Here is a 17,188-nt window from a genome sequence, read left to right on the forward strand (position 1 = left end):
CATCATAAACCGCTCACCACCCCCCTGTCCACCAGCCTCAATTCCCCGTAGTGGATGGACAGAATTCCCAACCCCTAATACTTCGTATCCAGCTTCCAGGCCCCAGCTCCTGCTGTGTTTCCTCCTGCTCCTGTGGAGGCTGCAAGCCGGGAAGGAGCCGTAACTCGGAGGGATTCCCAGTCTAGGAAATTACAGGGATAGTCAGAAGGGAAAGAGGCAGATGTGTCCGCAGTACAAGAGAATCTCCTTTTGAGGTCCCCGACTTTGTCTGCCTCAGATCCAGCGGCGAGTCCCGGGACCCCGGGCACTGACCCCTAAGCCGAGGAGTTTATCGGTCTCGTTGCAGGCAGCATGAGCGGCACCCTGTCCCAGGGCTCCAGCCCAGCCCGCCTCACTCTCTGGGAGGAAGAGAATTTCCAGGGCCGCCGCTGTGAGCTGATGAGCGAATGTTCCAGCATCCTAGAGCTTAGCGGCTTTCGCAGGGTGCGCTCTGTCAAGGTGGAAAGCGGCGCGTGAGTCACCCCCATTTCTCATCTTCCCGGTGCCCCCACCCAACAAAAACCCCTGATATTCTCCATCCCGAGCTAGGGTCCCCAACTCCCAGATCCTAAGCCTCCAAACTCCAAACCCCTAGACTCTTAGGAGCCAGAGATAAACCAGTCCCTTTTCCTCTCCCCAAAGTCTTCGGGAAAGCAGAATCAGACTCACAGCTCGTGGGACCTGAAATCTCAGTCTCAGTCTTGCGCAATCCCTCCGAAAAGAGGGAAAGGGTTTGGGTCCTGGCGAGCCCCCTGCTCCACGGGCGGCATGGGGGGTGGTGCTGGGGAGATAGCAACTCCTCCCCCACATCCTCTCCCAGATGGGTGGGCTTCGAATACCCGGATTTCCAGGGCCAGCAGTTCATCCTGGAGAAGGGCGACTATCCTCGATCTACTGCGTGGAGCGGCAGCAGCGGCTACCGAACCGACCAGCTTCTCTCCTTCCGGCCCCTGCTCTGCGCCGTGAGTCCAGACCCCCGAAACCCCTATTCCGCCGCACCCACCCCTGAGCTCCAGCTCCGAGAATTTACGAGCTACTGCCGCCAGACAACCACCTGCTCCCTGCATCCTAAGGCGCCATCTGACCCGGAGGATCGGGGCACAATGACCTGGAGTAGCTCTGACTGGCTGGGAGTGGGGTGGGGTAGCTGGGATTAGGGTGGGGTAGCATAGTGAATTCTTACTTCCTGGATTTCATGTAGGGTTTTGTGAGGAAGGCAAAATAAGGCTCAGTTTAGATTAGAGGTGTGGTCAAAGGTGCAGTAAAAATCAGGGTTAGTGTGAGGGACGGTGGGTGAACATTGGAGTCATTACTATCCATGCAGGAGTTCAGTCTGTATGTTTTCAAGTTCTGTGTTGAATACGTTGAATCTAACGAATGTGGGGCTGTGGAACTGGAGAGGGAGAGGAAGGAGACCGAGGGGAAAAGCCAAGAAGCAGGTGCTGAGAGTCCAGTGCTGTCTATCTCTGACTCCTATCCATTGGGAGTCAATTCAGTGGGAATGGGGAAGAACGCTAGCCTGTTGCAGACTTCCATGGGCCACAGGATCTAAACTTGTAAGAAATCTTAGAGATCATATAGTACAAATCTTCCATTTTACCAATTAGGAAACTGAGAAAGGTGAGGCAAGTGCTTCATGTCCCACTGCTAGCAAGCGGCAGGGCTGATATTTGAAGCTAGGTCTTCCCACTTGAAATCTAGGGCTCTGGGCTCTTTCTCCTGTACCAGTAGGTACTATAGATTCCTGCTGAGTTAACTCACCTCTCCAAGTCTTACTTTCTTCAGCTGCATTTGAAGTCATCTTCTGCCTGTAAAACACTATGGTGGGCATGGCTAGGCATTTAGAGAGGGATCAGACTCTGATCTTAAGAAACTTATAATCTACTGGGGGGAGGACAAATATACAAATATGTATATGTATATATATGATATTATATATCATATACATATAATTTGCATTATAATTCAAATTAGAGGCCAGGTAAAGTGCTATTCAAAGTTTTAGGAGGGCAAGATCATTTTCACTAAGGGCTCAGGGAAATCTTTACGAAAGAGGTGAAATCCATTTGGAATCCTGAAAAGGTGAGGGATTTCAACAAATAAAGATGGAGTAGCACTGATCTATTCTCAGCATACAAAAAGGCATAAAGGAGCAGAACAAAAATTGTGGTCTGGAAATGAGAGACTGAGAAAACCTGGGCTAGCCTGACTTAGGAGGAAAAGAGCAGTCTGATATAAGGTTGAACAGTGAGACAATGTTTGTAAAGTGTCTTGCATATCTTAAAGCGCTATATAAATGCCGATTATTGTTATGATCGTCATTACAGAGAACCTTGAATGGCAGTCAGAATTTATACTTTAGTTAGTAAACAATGGGAACCACTGAGGAATGTCAGGACCACTGGAAAGAGAAATGGGAGAATTGGGAGCCAAGAGGCAGGAAGATCTGATAAGAAGCTGTTGCAATAATCTGGGGAGAAGAGAGAAATCTCAGTTTATTTGAAATAAACTGAACTAGGAGTTTGGAAGAATGAGTGCAAAAAGGCATCTGGATTCCAGTCATTATCTCAGAGGTAGAAAAATCAGATTTACCTATTGAATAGATATGAAGAGTGAGAGAGAAGAGTCAAAGATAACTTTAGGTTAGAAGTCTGAGAGACTGGGAGATTGGTAGTTTCATCAATAGGGATAGAGAAATAGAAGAAATAAATCCTTTGCAGATCTGATATACTTCTCATTCTTTTATGAGGTATCCATCATTCTACCATCCTCATAAAGTCCCTAGAGGAAGGGTCCAGCAAAGAGACCCAGACATCTATCTCATCCTAGCAACTTGAAATGTAGAATCAGAAAATTGACTGGATTGGTCTCATCACTCCCTGGGTGCAGTTGTGCATGAGTTGAGGGAGAAAAGTGGAAGTGTTATGTCTATGTATGTGTTTGTTTATTTGGCATGATAAGGCAAGAGGATTAGAGTCACCTTTCTGGGGAAGGTAGAAGAGGCCTCTGCCTCCTCAACCTCCCTTCCACTTCCTCTTTGGGTCCTCAGAATCACAGTGACAGCCGAGTGACCCTTTATGAGGGTGAAAACTTCCAGGGATGCAAGTTTGAATTGAGTGATGACTATCCATCCCTGCCTGCCATGGGCTGGGCCAGCAAGGATGTGGGCTCCCTCAAAGTCACCTCAGGAGCGTGAGTGCTGGGGAGTGGGATGGGAACTGAGGGAAAGGGTTTGATGAGAAGCAGAAGACAAAGTAAAAGGATGGGGAAAGGAGAATGATTGGGAGGGCAACAAGAAAGGGATTTGGGAGATGGAGTTCAGGGAAGTATGATGGGAAAGGGGCAACAGAGAAACTGGGACCAAGGAGGGGTGATAAGGAAGAAGGATTATGGAGATACAGAACTGAAAATGGGTAATGGGAAAGAGAGTAATTGGGAAGTGACAAGAAATAGTACTTGGAGTAAGGACAAAGATGGTAGGCAAGGGAGGACAGGGAAAACAGAGAACCCAAATCAGTAAGGATGATGGCTTCCACTAGGGAGGGAAATGGGTGCTCTTAGATGCCTAATACAAATAGTTTGGAGGAAGATGCCAAAGATCCTTTGTGACCTATACTTTTCTCTCCATGTGTCTAGATGGGTAGGCTACCAATATCCTGGCTTCCGGGGCTACCAGTATGTATTGGAGCAGGACCGGCATAGTGGAGAGTTTCGAAAATACAGCGAGTTTGGTACCCAGGCCCATACCAACCAGCTGCAATCCATCCGAAGAGTCCAGCACTAGATTTGGCTGTGTTTGCCCTCATTTCGGGGTCTCCTTGAGCATCTGACACATCTGGACCCAGAACCATCAATAAAGGCACTGAATTTGCCTCACCAGTTCACATTTCTCTTCATCATCTTGAAGTTTCTATAGGGGCAAGACACTTCCAACCTCATTCTAGAAATCATATTTCATCCATTTGTCTTTTTCCATATGCAATGGCTTCCATCTCCTCCAACCTCCTTCTCCCCAATTCTGCCTGATGAAGATTTTTCAAATAGAAAAGATTTAATAACTTTGTTCAGTCTCCTCTACCATGTCCCTCAGTTTTTTCTGTGAGGAATTTTCTCCTGTCTAACTTTATTCCTTCTTGCTGTGATACCAGCAAAATTTTCAAGCCTGGTTCTGTATTTAGGATAAGATATATATGCTTACTCTCCCATTATTATAATATTCCTTCAATGACCAGACATTTATTTAATCTTGACTGCACGTTTTTTGCCCTGCAATATTTCCCAAGACTGTTTGGCTTTACATCCCCTCATATTTTTCTTTGTCTCTAAACTATAAATTTACCTATCCTATGAGCTCCTGTCTGTAAATTACTGGAGCCTCAGAGAAAATACAGGTGGATAGGAGACTCCTTATAATTCCCGTTACACTGCAATTAATCGTAGCTACTTTCTGAGTTTAGAGCGAAGAAGCATACATTCCTAATCTACTCCGATCATTTCCTATACCCTCTGCCTTCATCCAGAAAGGAAGGAAGTGAGGATATTCAAATACCAGGCATCCCAGTCTCGTAATTTGGTACTGAGGCAGCTAGGTAGTATAGTAAACAAAATATTGGACCTGGAGTCAGAAAAGTTCAAATCAGCCTTCAGACACTTCCTACCCGTATGATTCTGGGAAATTCACTTAATTTTTGTCTCAATTTCCCCAAGTCTAAAATGGAGATAATATATTAACAGCACCTATCTTACAGGGTTGTTATAAGGATCAAATGAAATATTTATAAAGTACTTAGAATACTATCTGGCACACAATAGGTATCAAATAAATTCATATTATCCCTTCCCCTGATTCAGGATATCCCATTCAGGAGGACCTGGAAAAGACAGGTCTATAGTGTCTGATTTTGTCACTGTAGGCAAATAACAATTTCTCTGAGCTCAATTCCCTTATTTGTAACATGGAGATAATATAGATAAAATGAAGTTGATGTTAAGCTCAAATGAAATGACATTTGTAAACATATATTCTGAATTCTTAAATATACCAGGAGAGGATTTGTTAACTAGGGCAGTTGTAAGTTGACATATCCCTAAGAAAAAGTATCCATTAATAATAGCATTTATACAGTTTTAAGGTCTGCATTTTACTTTACAAATGTTACCTCATTATATATTCACTAAGAAAAATTCTATTATTATCAGCATTTTATATAGGAGAGAGCTGAGACAGGCAGAGGTTAAGTGACTTGCCAGGATCCTGCTGCTAGTAAATATCTGAAGTATTAGCATTCAGGTCTTCCTTACTCTGAGTTCAGTGCTCTATCCACTGTGCTACCTAACTACAACTAGATAATGGAACACCCACAAATCTCTTAACTGAACCATTTATTGTTAGGGTCTGTAATATCAGAACTATGATTTTTAGTGTGCAGAAGAACCGAGAATCCCACATGGATGATATCTTTTGATTGGGGATTCTCCATTCCAATTTACGGCTTGAGCTTCTTAAAATTGTTCTATGCTAACCATGTTGAAGATCTGATCTATGAGTTCATCTAGCACTCACAGCAAGGAGTGCTCACTCTTTTCCCTAATGTAGATCAGTTGTAATGCATCAGTTTTGCACCTTTGAGTTATATAGTTTTGGGAGGGGGGATTAAGTGAATTGCCAAGGGTGATCCATTCAGCATGGGTCATTCCTGACTCTAAATCCAATTTTTTATCAGGCTAACTCTGTCAGGTTTTAAAGGAAGTTTTTCCCAGAATTTTAGGGAAGTAAACTTTAAATTCCCAAAATGACCCTAATTGGTAGGATGTGGTTAAAAGATTCTTGGGTACTCACCTCCCATCCTTGTTCCAGAAGAATAGCACTGTGATGGAAAGGAGCTAGGAATCAGAAAACCTGAATTTGAGTATTGTGTCTGCTACTTGCTATATACTTACTATATTTGACCTTGGAAGAGTCTGTTTTCCCATCCATAAAATTAAAGGTTGGGCTAAAATGACTTTTCATGACCATTCTGGTTTTAAATAACTAATGTTAGGGGTAGGAGTAAGGAATCTGGGCACCACTTCAAAGAGACTGTCACTCCTGATGAATAATTAGAGCTCTGCAAAAATGACATGAGCTATTTGTGATATAGTGAGTTTGGGGGGAAGGGTATTTGCAAACACAGGCTCTACAATATAATTGACTTGTAGGTTATATTATCAAGGAGATTTCTGAGGGACAGTATGGAAAAGTAAAGAGCATAGTAGAATTATAATCAGGAATATCTGAGCCACAATTTCCTCATTGTCACTGGAAATAATACTACTGTGACTCATCTCAAAGAGTTGATGTTTGGTTCAAATGAGATGATGTAAGTAAAGTACTTTGCAAATTCTGAAGACTATAAAATTGGCACCTATTATTGTTTCTTCAGCCTTGGATAAGATGCTGACTCAATTACAGAATTTCAGTAGGAAAGAAACTCAGGAGTTGTCTTAGACCAGAAGTGTCAGACACCACAACTCTCCCCAGAGAACTGAACCAGAGTAAAATTCAATTGGAAAATATTTAACAAAATAAATAAAAATATAACAAAACATGATGTTAATGTGTCTTTCTAACTATATGCAGCCTACAGGGACCTTTAAGTGTGGTTTAATGGTCTTTTTGACATCAGTGCTTTAGTTCATAGCTTGCATAAATTAGAATTGTGTGGATAAAAAGATTTATGATGTAAAATATTATTCACAATCCAAAGTCTGAATGCGTATCAAAGTATTTTCACTTTCCTTAATTTCTCTTCATTTTTTCCTCTTTTGTCTATTTCTTCTCTCACAACATGACTAATAAGGAAATATGTTTACACAATTGCCCTTATGTGACCTATTTCAAATTGCTTACTGTCTTAAAGAATGGTAGGGAAGGAGAGAGGAGTACAGAAGGGAAGGAGGAAGAAAATTTGGAACTCAAATTTTAAAAATTGTTTAAAATTGTCTTTACATATGATTAGAAAATTAGGAGAACAGGGTAGTGCCAAGGAGGCAGGGTAGAGAGGGTGGCAAGAGAACCCTAGGTTCTTTTCTCTCTCTTCCCTTTCCCCTATCCAGAAATCTTGGTATTACTAACAAGGAAAAACTTGTCAGTTTTTCAATAAGTTAGTAGTGATAAGGAAAAACTTATCAGAGCTTAAGAGGGTAGTGGGAGCAATAATTTGAGGTATCTTTTCACAGGATTCAGGATAATCAGCAAGCAGAGTTCTGGGGATATCAGAAGAAAGGCATCCTAGACAATTATTTTAGGCAAAACTTTTCCCCATTTATAATGAATGTTGAGAACTTTGGCCAAGTAAAATGTGGTGTGGAGAGAGGCAAATGAGGAAGGGAGGGACAAATGGAAAGGAATGTATGACAAACCTTAGCAGAATTTTCCTATTGCACTAAGACTGAAGTGAATTGGGTGTCAGGGTACCTAACTTTCAGTTATGGCTTTGTCAAAGAGTCATCAGGATATAATAGTTGGTAGCTGGCCCTGGAAACAGGTCTCTTCTCTCAAGTCCCTTCTTTGCAAGCCTATGAGAAACTTTGGCTGTGTGACCCTGGCAAGTCATTCAACTTCTCTAACATCTAGGAAATCCTCTGAGACTAAAAATAGCAAAGAAGGTACTAACTTGCAATGATAGCCAGTTTCTTTAAAATAAGCAGGGAGTTCAGCCCCTTTCCTTGTGCACTAGATTATCTCATACTTAGTATTCCTTGAAGTTCTGGCATCGTGCCTATTGCCAGATTTCAGATGTGGTGCTCCATCCTTGGATCCCCTCTAACTGGACCCTTGTTGAGCACTAAAATGTTGGGGCTTCCCTCAATCTTCTGGGCTCCTTTGGCCCTTTCCTACACTTTTGTACTGTTTCCTAGATCTCTGGGGATGATGATCCTCCCAGAATCTTTAGTGATACAGAACAGTCATATTGTCTTCCCCCAAGAGATGAGGTCTGGGTTTGAAGGAAATGGGATTAGCCATGGCACCCACTTATGTGGGGTGTAAGTGTGTGTGTGTGTGTGTGTGTGCTGTGTGTATTGGGAAGCATCCAAAATCTTTCCTGAACTCAGATTGGTCTGAGAGAGAGGGTGGCTAGCAGGAAAAAGCTGTCAAGGAATACCCTATGATGGAACTCCGACAATTTTCCAGTCTCACAATCCATTCAATTTCCCTAAACTGGAAAAGAGCAAAGAAACTGTGATCATGGTAGCAGTGATTAAAAGTAATTTTTCCTCGTGGGGCAGAGAGGGAAGAATCACTGTCCCTTCAGGAACTGGAGCCTCCTTATTGGGATACCCCTCCGGTCACGTTTGGGGAAGTCAAAGACTAAGATCCTCGTGTCCAAGGTCCAAGAGCCTCACGATCCCAAAGATCAGAGCCACATAGTAACACAAGGAGTAAGAAATTCCTCACCTCCTGTCCTAAATTCCCAGCCTCCATCTTCCCCTTCCGCACCTTCAGAAAATCCTCCAGAAAACTAGGTGACCCTCCGGTGAGGAAGCTTCCTATTTACTACTGTCCTTCCTCCCCCCCCCCCTCCCCTTTAAGCGAAATTTTTCCTCCTCGGGATTTTTCCGGAGTTTAGATATTCTTCTTAGACGCCGGCCCAGTCCAATTCCAACTGCGCCTCTGCCCCTGCCTCAAGGATTGTCCAATTCCTTCGGCCAATATTTCAGTTCTTCCCGGCACTTCAGTGCTCTCCCCTGGTTTTCAGCAGGCTGTAGGGTTATATGAAAAATCAGGACGCTAAAGCAAGTCATGAGTGCGCTGGAGAGCGTATCACCCTAGAGAAGAATGAGCATAAAATGCGCAGGCAGGTGGGAATGGAGAGGGAATATTCCTAGTCAACCCGTAATCTCGGCCTTTGGGACTGACCCGAAGAAGTCCCATTTGGAAAGGAATGGGCACTTCGCTCTCTCCCGGGGCGGTGCTCACACAGGAATTTCAAGAAGACTGTTCCCCCAATCCCTCTATCTCCGACCTACCAAGAGCCTTGGGGCACGGAGGAAGAGTAGGACAGAAGTGGAAGCAGCCTGGGGGTGCGAGGTGAGATGCGAAGCCTGCCAAAGGGGCTTGATTTTGCCCCTAATCTTGATTCTCATTTCTTCCGGTATTTTATTTTATTTTTTTTCTGTTTACAAGCTGCTAAAAAGAAATTAATAAGTGAGGTTTGAGATCCCTGGCCGGGAGACATCAGATCAGAATAATCAATCCCTGCCAGGTCTCCCCAAACCCTAAATGCCTGGAATGGAGATCGAAAACTATTGTGAATATGTCTTCGAGGACTCTCAAGTGGACAGGACCCACACCCATCCATAGATATGGATGCCCAGGTATTTCCATTTGCTACAGTAAGGAGAAAAAAGTGGGATAGGGAGAAAAAGAGAGGATATATTAAAAAGAAAGGAAGGATAATAAAGCAAGAGAGAGAAAGTGAGAGAGAGAGAGAGACAGAGAGAGAGAGAGAGAGAGAGAGAGAGAGAGAGAATTGAGATGGGAAAAGGAAAGAGAGAAAAGGAGATGAGGAGAATAATTAAAAAGTGAGAGAGTGCTAGATGGTCAGGAAAGAGGAAAATGGAGAGGGCATGAAAAACGCTGATAGTGTTGTAGAGAGGAAATAAGAAAAAACTACAAGCAAAAAAGGAATAAATATTAGACAACGCCAGAAACCAGGAAAAGTAAGAAAGTGGGGAGGAAGATAGCGGCCGAAATAGGCACAGAAAAAATGGGGACGGAAACAGGTGAAAGTGCAGAGTTGGAGGGAATACAGAGACAGGAAAAGGAGAAAGAAAAAGAGGGGATACAAGAAAAGGAGAGAAGAGAGAACTTGAAACAGGGAAAGAGGAAGGTTGGACAAGACGACCTTTAAGGTCTCTTTTAGACTCTTATTATTATTCTATGTGTCCATGAGGAAGAGCTGGGGAGGGGGGAATGACAGTGTATGAAGGGAGGCGGGGAGGAGATAAGGGGAGCGGCAGATCGGGCTGGGAGCGGAGAGACGCGAGAGAGGGAGCGCTGGGGAGAGGGAGGGAAGCGGAAATTTAAAAGTGAAGATGGAGATAACGCAGCCAGGAGACGGGAGGGAGGGAAGAGAAGGGAGGGGATGGGAGGAGAAAGGAAGAGAATGAAGGGGAGGAGGGGAAAGGGGAATGGTGAATACAGGGGGATTAGAGACTTTGGGGAAAAGCGAAGCTGAGAGTTTAGGGGGAAGAGGGGGAATGGGCCCCATTATCAAATTGAACCCTGTACTCCTAATCCCAGTCCTCCCGGTCTCTCTGGCTCTCTTCTAAACTCACTGTTTGCAAAGACTGAAGAAGGGAGAAAATGGGTCCCTGCATCCCCGTTCCCTACTAGCTCTACCCAGCCCATCAGAGTCCAAGTCTTCCCTACCCCTCGGTCCCCCATTTCCTCCCGGCCTCCCAATGTGTCTACTTGGTCACGGTAAGGGGCGGGGGGGGGGAGGATGCGGGGGGCAGGGGGCGCTGCTCGGCTGCGTTCGACAGCAGGGACTTTATTGCGATGGAGCCGATAAGAGGGGCGGGGGGGGTTTCGAGGCGGCAGCACTTTAATTAAAAAGGAAATTGCGGCCTCGGCCTGAGACGGGGGAAGGGGGACAGGAGAATAGGGGGGCTGGGGGCGGGTCTCCAGGAAGCCCCTGTGTGAGCACCGCCCCAGGCCCTCCCTCCAGCCTCCTAGACCGCCAGGCCTCCCAAGCGCCCCCCCCGCACCCCAGGGTGCCCCCTCCCTCGGCCGGGCTAGGCCTAGCTCCATCTCTTACTCCTGGGTGAAGGCGGCGGCGGCGGCCTCTGGAGGGTCTCGGGGGCCCCGGAGCGCAGTGCCTGCCCTCCCCCGCCCCTGGCCGGGACCGGCCCCCCTACACCCACCTCCCACCGCCCAGTCCCGAGGTGGCGATGAGACAGAGCGGCGCCTCCCAGCCCCTGCTGCTGAACATGTACCTGCCAGGTGACCTGAAGGGTCCGACTGGGGAAAGCGGCTGGGAGGAGGCACAGGGCCAGGGGAGCTTGGGGTTTTCGGGACTGTCAATATTTGGGGAGCAGTGCAGGGGGGGGTGGGTTAAAGGACGGGGAGATTGTGATCTAGTGGGTGAGGAACTGGGTCTGGGGATCCAGGGGTCTTGAGGATGGATGGGACGGGGGTTTGGGGGAACAGTGGATCGGGAGGTTCGAAAGCTAAGGGCTGGGGGATCAACAACAGCGGGCTATAGAGATGCGTAGTGTGGGAACAAAAACCTCAGAGGAGTCTGGCACACCCCCACCCCTAGGCTCATCGCACCGGCCTTTCCTCACCTTTCTTTTATTCCTCTACCTTTCTGTCGTGCTTAAACGCTCCCTCCTCTCCACTGAAGCTCCGGGTCGGCTTTTTAATCCCTGGGGCTCCACAAATGGAATCACTGGCGCTCTTTCCTTTGGGTGTCGGGACTCCCCTTCCCTTTCTCAAGTGCTGTCTCCCTCTCTGGCTCCCGCTCAGTTCTCTGGGACCCAGCACCCCCTATATAAGGATCCCGCCAGCTCGGTCGGAAAGCGGATTTCCTTTTTCCTGGACGCGTTTCCTGATTTGGGCTCCACTGAGGCACTCAACTCCTCTCAGCGCTGCGCTGCGCCACACCACTGCTGGATCTGGGGGACGAGGAGTAGAACTGGCCGGGCTGTGGGCAAAGGGAACGATGCAGGCCTAGGCCAGTATGCCTGCCACGCCCAGTTCTGCCACCCAGTACCTCAGTTCTGCTCTCTAAGGAGCCTCCGCTTCTTTAGGGTCCCAGAATCCTCTGGTCTTCCCCCAGAAGCCCTATATTCCTTCCTTTTCATGCTCCTTTCTGCCTCAGTTATCTTCTCCACAATCTCCTGTGCCTTTGGATATTTTCCCCCAATTCTCTGCACATTAGAGACTTCCCGCTGTGTCCCTTACCCCTTTGGAGATTCCGTCTTTTCTTCCTCAAGTCTTCTTTCTACACAAGAGTCCCCTCCTTATCTGACTCTTTCCCTCTTGGTTTTCTTGCACCGGGTTCTTAATTTCCTCCTCACACTCTCTGAACCCTTGCAAGTCTGAATGAAGTTCCAAGCCCCTTACACCCTCAGTTGTCCTTTCCCTTCAGTTCCTTCGAGCCTTCCCCACTCCCGGCTTCTCTATCTGCTCTCAAGAAGACCCTGAGCAGCTTCTTTTTTTCATCTAGATCCGGTTGGGGAGAGTCTTTTCAAAGAAGGCAAGAGTGGCTGGGGGCCCTTGAGTCCTGCAGTGCAAAAAGGTGAGTGTTCTAGACTGAGGAACTAAGACACCAGGGATGCTGGGAGGGGTGAATCTTATCAGGGGGTGAAGGCACTCCCCGAAAGAACTAGTTCTGACTGGGAAGCACACGGGAACTGGGGATGGAGAAGACACGTGTGGCAAAATTTACAGAGGGTAGTGCCTTGGGGCATATCTATTGGGGCTCAGGCCTAGGCATGAATACTGATAGATGCAAAAAAGAGGATCAACGGAGGATGGCTGGAGAAGCAGACCCAGAAACAGAAATCAAATGGTTACTTTCCGGTTTGGGGCCTTTTCGGAACTGACTGATAATAACAATTTCTCACAGTAGGGCAGCACTTGTTCCTTACAAAGTTCTGGGATTTAGGACGGCGTCACAGTCTCCATTTTAGAAAGGAGCAAAGTGAAGTTCAGAAAATGAGGAGTCTTTGTCTAAGCTAACAAGTGCCAGAGCCAGAACTGGTCCCCGGATCTCCCGATTCCCGATTGCCCTCTCCAAAGCAATCTCATTGCTTCTAGAGAGGCAACCGAGAATTTCGGGAGAGCCCCCACTTGAGGAGAAAGGGGGAAAAGGCAAGATTGTACGTGGAGGGGCATTTTTCAACTTTGCTCCTGATAATGCAAATCTTGGGACATCCATCCTAAAAGTCTGATCTAAGATGAGGTGAAAAGCGATTTTCCTCTGGCTCTAAAGGGAATCGGAAGTAAAGCCCGGCAGAGAGGGGAAAGAACAGGACAAACTGTTTACCAGACCGAACAAATTCTACTGCCAGTGACATCATCACTAATGTCGCTGGCCCTGGTGCTGCCTCGAAAGCTCGAAAGGCAATGGGGGAAGGGGATAATGTCAGATTAACCTATTGAGGTTTAAATGGAAGAAGCCTGAGCAGAGAAGTCGGGGAAATATGGGGACAAATGTGTGTGCAGGGAGAGGGTAGTATGTTTTTTGGCGTGATTGGTTCTAATATCTGGGGTAGCCATTCGTCGGCTTTTCGTTTTGATTCATCCGCTGTATTACTTTGTTAAGATTCAGGGAGAAGTGAGCTTTGGGGGTCTCACTTGGCCTCATAGCAACAGGTTCTGGGACCCCAAACCCCCATAACAGATCCACACCCATTGCTTATTGTTCCCGCCTCCCTCCAATCCCTGCAAAGGATCTAGTACATCCCCTCCCCAACCTCTCCGGAATAGGAGTAAAGGGGCCCGGGTGCTTTTCACACCCTTTATTCTTCGAACTCCCCATTCCAGGTCTCTTCAAGCTTTGTATTGCCACTTAGAATGGAATGGGGAGGGGACTTTGAAGTAGATTCAGAAAGGAATAATTGAGAAAAGAGGGAGAGGTTTTCCCCAGAGTAGAAGTGAAAGAATTCTAATGGGGCAAGAAAAAATTGTTTGCTTCTTTGTCCCTTTTCAACGGAAGCTCAAGAGACCGCGGATTTTTTCAGGTGCTAGAGGCTGAGCATCAGGGTTCTCGGGAGCAGAAAGTCATGCCAGGAGAGGAGAAGGCCGAGGAGCCCTAAGGAAGGACACCTGGGACTATATGGGATTTGGGATGTGAAAGTCTAGGGAAGGGTGGGGAGGAAATCAGGAACATTTTTAAAGACCATTATGGGGAAAGCGATACTGATTTCATTTGTATGAGAAGCCCCTTCCCCCAAGCAATCTCCTTCTACCATTGCAGCTGCAGAACAGGCAGTTGTTAAGGGCAACTGCTTAGAGACCTGCCTAGTGTCTCAAGAGGTCAAATGATTTCCCCAAGGTCCCACTTCATATGCTTATTTGAATCCGCCTTACCGACTTCAGGCTGACTTCTCTTTCCACTAGCGAGGCACAGGGTAAGACTGAAGTGACAGCATACAGTTTACTAAAAAGCCCTTCCTCAAAATATCCCTACAGAGATATTTTGTAGCGCAAACCTACGATCCCCATTTTACTTATGAGGAAACTGAGATCTAGAAGGTAAGTTGTCACTGAGCTAAGACCCAAGCAGATTAAGGAAGAACACAGCTATAGGGGTCCCAGCTATAAGGTCCTCATCAAGATGTCTACAATTCGCAGAGAGACCCCAGAACTTTTCTTGGCGGCCTGTCTTGCCTATCACAGAAGGAGCTTCATGTATCATTCTCAAACTGACTTCAACACGGGGATGAGAGACTCTCAAAGGAATTTGTTAAGCCTTAGGGTACTGACATAATTACAAAAAAAGGGGGGGCATGAAACAGGAGATGGAGAAGACAAGGCAGACAAAGAACAGGGGTGGGGGTGAGGGGGAGAGCATCTCCGGTTGAACTGAGAGTAGACAAAGTAGGTGGTGAGACAATGTTGAGCGCACATTCTGATCCACCAGCCTCGCTGGACTTGGGACGAGGCGCAGCGGGTCTCACGGGCTCCCTCATAGTTCTGAGCTCTCACCCTCCCATTTCGGGCCCCCGAGGGAAGGGGACCAGCTGAGACTGGGGAGGGGGGGCGGCACCTGTCCTCAAAGGGACACGCGCGACCTCGCCGCGGGCCCATCGCCCCTGACCCAGCCCTTCTTGTGTCCCGAGCGCAGGCAGCGGCCAGATCCAGCTGTGGCAGTTCCTGCTGGAGCTGCTGGCTGACCGGGCGAACGCGGGCTGCATCGCGTGGGAGGGCGGCCACGGCGAGTTCAAGCTGACCGACCCGGACGAGGTGGCGAGGCGCTGGGGCGAGCGCAAGAGCAAGCCCAACATGAATTACGACAAGCTGAGCCGGGCGCTGCGCTACTACTACGACAAGAACATCATGAGCAAAGTTCACGGCAAGCGCTACGCCTACCGTTTCGACTTCCAGGGCCTGGCCCAGGCCTGCCAGCCCCCGCCGGCTCACGCCCATGCTCATGCGGCGGCCGCGGCCGCCGCCGCCGCCGCCGCAGCCCACGACGGCGCGCTCTACAAGCTGCCCGCGACCCTGGCGCCTCTGCCCTTCCCCGGCCTCTCCAAACTCAACCTCGTGGCGGCCTCCGCCGGGGTGGCCCCCGCCAGCTTCTCCTACTGGCCCGGCCCGGCCCCCGCAGCCGCGGCAACCGCCGCCGCCGCCGCCGCCGCTCTCTATCCCAACCCCGGCCTCCAGCCTCCACCCGGGCCCTTCGGAGCTGTGGCCACCACCTCGCACCTCGGAGGGGTGGGAGGGCACTATCACTGAGGAGGTCATCCCGCCGCCTCTGGCCTTGCTCTTGACCCTAGACGGGACCTCCAAATCCTTTGCTCTTCTGTGTCCTCAACCCTCCAAGGTTAAAGAGCCTTCTCAATCTTTCTCCAGCTCCAGCTCTTATTCCTGACTATTTTGAGGACTTCCAGACGGCACTTGTAACCTTCCCCCTTCTCTTTCCATTCCTGAATCTTTGGGGATCAACTCCTTTCCACCTTTTCTCATCACCACCTGATTCAAACAGCCTAACCAGTGAGTCCCCTAGCCCTCTGGCCTCATCTTCCGTCGGTGACATCAGCACCCCACTCACTTGGCGGGACCCCAGTGCTGCCTTATCTGCTCTCCGTTCCCCACTGAAGTCACTTTGGGGAACGGGCTGGGGAGGGGAGCGGCGAGTGGGAGTGGGGCTTTCCCGATGGCTCAGTTCCTCTTGTACGTAGTAGCTCCTTACCACCTTTCCTTCTGGTCGTAGTCCGCACACGTGTTTCTATTTTCCTTCAAAACTACTATTAAAATGTTTAATCCATCTCCCAGGCTACCGGTTTTTTCTCTTTTTAAAAGGTTCTGAGCTAAGAGGTGGGAATACAAACATATTTATGCAACTCAGGTTTACAAAGCACTTTCCTCACAATTACTTTGTGAGGCAAGCAGTAGAAGTAGCATTACCCTGTTTTACGTAAAATGAAACTATGACTCAGAAAGGGCCAAATATTTACGGACGGCTACAAAATGATGTTCATAACGATTCTGAACTTCTAAGTTCAAGACTAGGTTTTTCCCCCTATCCTCCTCCAAAAGCCTCTAGTGAAAAGAAGGGGTTCCTAGAAGATGTCCTGCGTTGAACTAAATTAACAAAGACACAGATAAATCCCTAGGAACCGTGTCTTAGTTCACTTCGTTCTGATTAATTCTGGCTTCCTTTCTCTTTGATTCTCCCGCTTCATCCCTTCCCGCTGGCTTAAAAAACGGCCTCCTTCCATAGACCTCTGGCGCTCTCTCCTGGTTAGATAGGGCATAACTGAAGAGTTTTGTAATTTCTCTAAGCTCCTAGAGGGGATGAGATTTTACCAGATCTTACTTTAAGGAACCTCAAAGTCTGTCTATTATTCCCATATCAATTTTTGGCCACTAAAGGCATGAAAGGATGGAAAGTTCCCTGTACATGACCCACCACTGACAAGATTATAAAACCTTAAAGTTTCATTCAAGCCACAAATTGTGGTGTAACTAGTCATTTGTGGCAGGGCCTTGGAGGCATACTAGTGCAGAAGGGACAGTCCTGGCTTTGGAGTCAGAAGACTCTGTTAGTAATGTTATTTAGTATCTGTTAGATTTGGGGGAAATTCACTTCAATTCTCTGTGCCTCGGTTTACTTATTTATAAAAAGAAAAAATTGGATTAAATGAACTCTTAAGATCTCAAAATCCTATGAACTTGACCCTTGGACCCTATATTGTTCACTCTGCTTCACTCTCTAGTTAGGTGTGCTACTTCTTCCACAATGCCCTTCCCACTCCATTAAAAAAATCTGTTCAAAGGAAATTATAGGTATGTGCATTCACATGTATGTGTAAAGTGCTTAGAAAGTTTTTGTAAAGTGGTGTTATAGCAGGAGAATCACATTTTGAGGGATAAAGATACGAATGTTCCTAATTATTAAATTTCAGGAGGAACCTGAATGTGGTGTGGTGG

At 47.3% G+C, this 17,188-nt stretch overlaps 2 protein-coding genes across 2 annotated transcripts; both read left to right on the forward strand.

The window, feature by feature from the left end:
• Window positions 1–208: 208 nt before the first annotated feature.
• CRYBA2 (crystallin beta A2) lies at window positions 209–3,917 on the forward strand. The gene is made up of 4 exons (XM_031963690.1): window positions 209–512; window positions 860–1,001; window positions 3,089–3,231; window positions 3,676–3,917. The coding sequence occupies exons 1-4, from the start codon at window positions 352–354 to the stop codon at window positions 3,821–3,823; spliced, it is 594 nt and encodes a 197-aa protein (XP_031819550.1). The 5' UTR covers window positions 209–351; the 3' UTR covers window positions 3,824–3,917.
• A 7,001-nt stretch (window positions 3,918–10,918) lies between these two features.
• FEV (FEV transcription factor, ETS family member) lies at window positions 10,919–16,024 on the forward strand. The gene is made up of 3 exons (XM_031958035.1): window positions 10,919–11,026; window positions 12,255–12,326; window positions 14,880–16,024. The coding sequence occupies exons 1-3, from the start codon at window positions 10,975–10,977 to the stop codon at window positions 15,488–15,490; spliced, it is 735 nt and encodes a 244-aa protein (XP_031813895.1). The 5' UTR covers window positions 10,919–10,974; the 3' UTR covers window positions 15,491–16,024.
• The last annotated feature ends 1,164 nt before the right edge of the window (window positions 16,025–17,188 follow it).

Source organism: Sarcophilus harrisii, chromosome 3, assembly GCF_902635505.1.
Source record: "Sarcophilus harrisii chromosome 3, mSarHar1.11, whole genome shotgun sequence".
Classification (NCBI taxonomy): Eukaryota; Metazoa; Chordata; class Mammalia; order Dasyuromorphia; family Dasyuridae; genus Sarcophilus; species Sarcophilus harrisii.